General features: G+C 36.0%; 1 protein-coding gene across 1 annotated transcript; it reads left to right on the top strand.

Annotated features, from left to right (window-relative positions):
* Positions 1-1,057: 1,057 nt before the first annotated feature.
* On the top strand, positions 1,058-4,135 carry LOC106936111 (C-type mannose receptor 2-like). Its single transcript, XM_015016934.1, has 5 exons — positions 1,058-1,170; positions 1,366-1,746; positions 1,833-2,180; positions 3,029-3,320; positions 4,129-4,135. The coding sequence occupies exons 1-5, from the start codon at positions 1,137-1,139 to the stop codon at positions 4,133-4,135; spliced, it is 1,062 nt and encodes a 353-aa protein (XP_014872420.1). The 5' UTR covers positions 1,058-1,136.
* The last annotated feature ends 2,448 nt before the right edge of the window (positions 4,136-6,583 follow it).

Genomic DNA, 6,583 nt, shown 5'->3' on the forward strand with positions numbered 1-6,583 from the left:
AGGGAAGATTTCTTCAGATTAAAGTTTTTTACATTTTATCTGAAAAAAGCTGTATCATCGTCCGTCTGTCGGTGTGTTCCTTCCCTCTGCCACCATTTTCCACTAAGTTCACTTCCTGTTTAGTCATAACCCTTCATAATCTCCTGTCCACTCAAAGCCCCACTGCTGCCTCCACCCTCACATGTTACTAATGTACACTTCCCCCAGTCAATCAGGAAACAAGCCAAGAATAAAAACTGTTTTTCATTAAAATGTATTTTTAATTGAATACCAAAATGATATCCTTATATGTGTAAATGTAGATGTATATTTATTAATCATCTTAATTTCTCCTAGCAGTGGTTCCCAAAGATTTTCTGGGACCCCTATGGATTACAATAAAATCCCCCTCAAAACAGAAAAAAAAGAATCACCTGGGCACACATCGTTCAACCAGACATAAACCTAAACTCATATTTTGTTTTCAAACTCCACTGAAGTTTATTTCACACTTTAGGTTGCAACAAAACAAACTACAAACCATCTTTACAGTGAAACACTTTTGTGTAACTGATTTTCTTTTTCTCAGTTCTATACCGTAGAAGCTTTCTTTGCTGTCAGTGTTATTTCAGACATATTTCTTTTTTATTTGTGATTATATTCAATTATGCTATCATAAATAGCCTACATACAACAAAAGTCTATGAAAAATGGGGTTAAAACATGAACAGCTACCTGAGAGGTTTTTTATTTATTTATTTATTTATTTATTTATTTATTTTTTCATTCATTGTGCACCCCTACAATGACACTGCACCCTCCCAAGGGGCGCACCACACACTTTGGGAACCACTGCCATATAATATTTCATAATTTGTTTTTATGGCAAAAAAAGGATTCCTCCTGGTTTGAATATTTAAATGACAAATATTCAAATTGCTTCTCTTCAGACATGTGTGTCTGAAACACAACATTTAATACTGATTCAACAAAAAAGATGAATGATGTTTATCCCTTCTATTAACATCACTTGTGAAAAATTTACTAATGTTGTTTCTCTGTCCAGTGGAGGGAGAGCTGCAGCTTTTCACTGTTTAAATGTTCTTCATCCAACAGAGACAAACTGCTGGAGGAAAATAATTCATCTGACAGCAAAGATGCAGTGGAGTCTGATTCTGCTCTTCCTGATGGGTAAGTTGATCTGAAACACAACTAGACTCTGGTTTCTGTCACATTACAGTCAGTAGGATGTTGAGGAGGCCTGGTGGATTTTTATCACACAAAAATTAGAATGAGAATACTTATTTTGATTTTTGTAAAGACAAAGTGTTTTATTGTATCAGTCTGGATTTAGTACTAAATATTGAAACATGTTTCATTTTTCAGCTCAGTGTTGTTTCATGGACTGTCAGCTCTATCAGTTTCACTACATTAATGAGAATAAGACCTGGACTGAAGCTCAGCAGTACTGCAGAGAGAAACACACTGACCTGGTCACAGTGACTAACATGAAGGACATGAAGAGACTCATCAACATCTCAGCTGGAGAAATGAAGGAAGCTTGGATTGGTCTGTATGATCAAACACATGGTACCAAAACTTGGTACTGGTCTCTGCCTGGAGTGGAGTTTAATGAAAGTGAGACAAAATGGAACCCAGGGGAACCAAATGATGCAGGAGGAAATGAGAACTGTGTGATGGTGAATAAAAATCTCAACTGGACAGACACCCAGTGCCGTAATGGATATCATTTCCTCTGCTATAATGGTGAGCATGTTAGTCTATTTATGATTTATTTTTATATGTTTTTTGTCCAAACAAGATGAACATAAATATGTTTGATTACTTCACAGAAACTAATACAACCCACAAATATCACTTAATTAAAGAGATGAAGTCCTGGCAGGAAGCTCAGAGTTACTGCAGAGAGAATCACACAGACCTGATCAGTGGAACGAAGCAGCTACAGGATGAAGAAGTGGAGAAATTGATGAACTCTACAAGCGATCACACATACATTGGTCTGTTCAGAGACACCTGGAGGTGGTCAGATGAAAGCAGTTTCTCTTTCAGACACTGGAATCCAATATTTAACAATCACAATCCCAACAGTGGTCAATGTGCCATGACTAAGTTTGATGGTGAAGGAAGATGGACGGATGTGAGCTGTGATAATAAAAAACCCTTCATCTGTTATGATGGTGAGTCGTTAGTTCAAATATAAGTTTATTTAAACATTATTACAGTGAATAGTTTTCTAATTCATGTTTTAAGTTTTAATTCTTGCATGTCACAGATAATGTCATTGCATCAAACAAAAGCCTCAACATTTGATCAGTATCAGAGGCACATAGTACATTCACATTTACTAATTTACTAATTAGTTTTTTGGGGAAAAAGACCTTTAGTAGTAGTTGTAAACCCTAATATATTGTAATTTTACTTGAGCTATATTATTATAAAATAATATTATTCTCTATAGAGTAACATTTGTGGATATTCATTGAATAAAGGCCAAACATATTTTAAAAACTCTCTGGACCCAGAAACAAACCTGCAGTTCCTGTTCCAACACAAACTCTATTGTTCTCATGTTATTCTCCACCTGCTGAGCCATTTGGAGGTCAAGTTAAAATACAGTGAACCCTGGAAGTACTTTACCTATTTGTAACATATTGTTTATGTATTTCCTACTGTTCAAGTATTAGTTTATATGTCTAGGAAAATTGATTTAGAAATGTGTTGTTTCTAATTTGTTTTAGAAATTAGAAACAATATTTTTTCAAAATAATTGAAAAAATATTTCAATTATTTTTGTCTTCAAAATATGACAATTGCACACATATTTATATTTTTGCTAGTATCATGACATCATATTGAAATGATAAATCAGATGTTATGATTTTTACTGAAGTATCATTTTTTTCAAATTTTTACTCTTGAGTAATTTCTTAGGCAACTACTTAAAGATGTAACTGTTGTTCTTGTCAAATTAGTTCATGGTCATTATTTTATTTTTTAATGTTTGTGTCGATCAATTTTGTGACAGATAAATTTATCCTGATCAAAGAAAATAAAACCTGGGAGGACGCCTTGTACTACTGCAGAGATCACCACCATGACCTGGTCACCATCACCAACATGGATGATCAGAGATGGATCCAGGAGAAAGTCAAGAACGCATCGACTGATTATGTCTGGATGGGTCTGAGCTACGCCTGCACTCTGGATTTGTGGTTCTGGGTCAGTGATGAAGTGGTCAGATATCAGAACTGGGCCAATGGTGAACCGATGGACGATTGTGACATGTCTGGAGCCATGGAGACGGGAGGAGGATACAAGTGGAGGAAAAAGAGAGACATTGAGAAGTTTAATTTCATCTGTTCTAAAATTTAAATATTCAGCAGCCTGTGAAATGCAAATTTCAAAACAAAACATTAAGACCACACTTTTCATTAAAAAATGTTTCTTCTTTGCTATTCGAATGTAATCTTCTTATCTTCATTGTTGTGGTTTTTCTGGCTGTAAGTGGATTGTCATCGTAATTAACAGTAAATAAATGTTTGAAGACCTTTGTGTGTTTGTGTTTAATCTATGTATAATTTGTACAAGAAATCAAACAAAAAGCAGGCATCAGAAATCCATAAATCAGCAACAACTTTAGCATAATTCAACACAGCAACAAAACTTATACACACCAATTTTAACTTCACCAAAATAGGTTTAGTGACTAAGAGCTAGTAAGAAATACAGTAACAGAACACACACACAGTCAACTTTCAGCCAGCATTGATCGACTCTCTTCACCTGCTGCATCTTCCACACATCTGCTGAGTTTCCAGAGGTTTTATTTTAGCACAGTGTCTCTGCACTGCTTCCTTTGCTGCACTTTCTATTCCTGATTAGCAGCTTAAATTACTACCTTGTTCCATCCGCTCTGATGGCTGTTCTCCCAAGAGGCGTGAATCTATTCCGGTGCCATTGAATTTATAAAGATGCATCTGTGCAGCACTGGGTTCCGTTTGGTTTGGAGAACTTAGCTGACCTGAGTGAAGACGGCTCCTCTCACCTTCTTCAAATATTGGTGTCAAATGTTCGTGCTTCATTTGTGCTGTAAAAGTTTTCGTTTGTGACGCTGTCATTTTACAGATGTTGATAAAGTTTCCAGAGGTCATCAGAGGTCGTCATCACTATCTTCAGTAGCAAAAGCAGCACAAACAAAAATTATTGCTGCACAAATGTACCTGAGTTGACTGACATCACTTTTATTAGACTTTGTAAATCTGACTCTGGGTCGACCTCTGGTGACCTCTGGAAACGTTTTTAATAATGACAAAATATTTTACTGCACAAACGTAGCACAAACATTTGACACCAACTTTGATCGATTTGGGTGCCGTGGAGGGGCTGGTTGACCTTTTGACCTTTAATCTTTCATTGACAACTTCAAACCAAAAAGAGCACAGACGAAAAATGTTGCTGTACAAACAAACCCGAGTTGATCGACACCAATTTTGTCTGACTTGAAGAAGGTGGGGGAGAGGGGAGTATGGTTGACCTTTCATGACCTCTGGAAACATTTATTTATATCTTTAAAATGATAGCAGCACAAATTTATTTTTTTGCTACACAAACGCTTGACACTGGTTTCATTAGATTTGAAGAAGGTGGGGGGAAACGGGGTCACATACTGGATATGTGTGTGTTTTAGGTGAACACACACACTCATTGTGTGCAGTAGTTTGGTACTTTTATATCCAACTGCAGCTTGTAACTAAATATTCTGTTTTATGCTTTAAAACACTAAACAACGGAGCTTAGAGTGTTAAGTTTTCAATTGGTTTTATTAAATTACAATCTAATAAAAGTGCTTAAAATCATTATTATGTGTAATTCTAAGACATTAGGTATTTTTTTTACCGGCTGCATTTCCACACAGCCGGTAAAATAAGGACTGAAGACGTCACAACTTTTCATTACAAACAGATTTTATCAAAGGAATATTGATAGAAAAGCACCTAAAAGGCTTGATGTGTGATGACACGATGCAGATCCTCTGCCCATCTTATTCAGGTTGAATATTAACTAAAACGAAGATGTATTAAATGCAGATAAATATGCCATGTCCTTTCTGACCAAGTCAGATATAATAATAATAAAAAAAAAAAAAACATCCAAGAAGTCCAGTGATCGTGACATAGGCCACCTATGAATGGGTCCTGGTTAGTTTACATTTCCTGAAACCTGAACTATTAAATATTCTGCTTCCTGGAAACAAACAAATGAGGGAAGCTGTGAAGAACAAGTGTTGTAAAAAAAAAAAAAAAAAGCTGACGTGGGAAAGATAAACAGCAAGGTGTCTGCATCCTCATAAAGATGACAGTTTGTGCTGTTTACACTGACATTTCTACTATATGTTATAAACATAGTTAATATGTAGTGTTAAAATGCAAAAAAGGCAATAAATATTTTAGAGAAAAACAGCATGCATTTCTCCAGTGGCTCATTGAAACTGATATTATCTGCTGACTTGACGTGAAATTATTTGCATGAACAAGTAACATCTGGGACGGAGAAATTTAGCCATCGCTGCGATCGAAGCGAAATGGAAGATGAAACAAAAATGTGTCATGGTTTGTGGTTTGGTTTGGATCACAGCTCAGTCTCAGTCATTCTTTAAAGATATCAACCTGGTAAGGTTTAGATACTAAATTAACAATAAATGGAGGAACAATTCCAGCACGGCTGTTTATTGAACATCAATACAACTGCAGGCTGACAACTTTTCTCCAATATCTGAGCTTCCTAACGGAAACATACAAATTTCCACTGTTGATTGATGAATGTTGTTTGAAGCACTTTGAGGTTGATAAAGTAGATAAAGCGTTCAGAGAATTTGACATTATAATTAAAAGAAAATTCTCAAAAAGCTGATTTGTCTGATACAAAATGATTGTTTTGCCGGTGTTCACATTAAAGTGTTTTGGGTGTTTTAAAAGAGTAAATATCACACATTTCAACCTTGCAGACTGAACACCACCTTGAGTTCAGTTTGTTTTTTCCACCTTGTAACATTTATGATTTTCATTAGTTCATTCATCAGGAAGTGACCTATTGACCTCTCTGTCTGGTGTCTTTGACCTGGTGTGTGACAGAGTCCAAAGAAAACACACACTATTTGTTATATGTGTCTCATGCTGGAACTCGGATGTATGGAGACAGAGAGCTGAGTGTGGACGGAACTGGAAACAAATAAGGTTCAACATGGAAACAGAACAGGTTCATGCAAATATGATGAGCTCTGAGAGTATGGATTTCTATAAGTCTCTCTCTCTCTCTACGTTACAGGGGATTTTTCTCCGGTTTAAATATTCAAATGATGAAATATTCAAATCGATCATTTCTTGAGTTGCCTGTGTTGGCCAAACATCGTCATTTGACTGGGAGCAGTCGACAAAAAAACAACCAACTCAGTGAAAAAGAACTAGATGTAAGTTTCAGCTCAATACTTTGTCTCTCTGCTCTCATTGTTTCTCTGTCCAGTGGAGGGAGAGCTGCAGCTTTTCACCGTTTAAATGTTCTTCATCCAAAAGAGACAAACTGC

Source organism: Poecilia latipinna, unplaced genomic scaffold, assembly GCF_001443285.1.
Source record: "Poecilia latipinna isolate Pla-1442-1.1 unplaced genomic scaffold, P_latipinna-1.0 Scaffold2080, whole genome shotgun sequence".
In the NCBI taxonomy this organism is placed as follows: domain Eukaryota; kingdom Metazoa; phylum Chordata; class Actinopteri; order Cyprinodontiformes; family Poeciliidae; genus Poecilia; species Poecilia latipinna.

Excerpts from the sequence above, each read along its gene's own strand:
- LOC106936111 (XM_015016934.1), top strand. The coding sequence starts at position 1,137 with ATGCAGTGGAGTCTGATTCTGCTCTTCCTGATGG. Across the intron at positions 1,171-1,365 it reads GATTCTGCTCTTCCTGATGG|CTCAGTGTTGTTTCATGGAC; the intron begins GTAAGTTGATCT and ends TTCATTTTTCAG. Across the intron at positions 2,181-3,028 it reads ACCCTTCATCTGTTATGATG|ATAAATTTATCCTGATCAAA; the intron begins GTGAGTCGTTAG and ends ATTTTGTGACAG.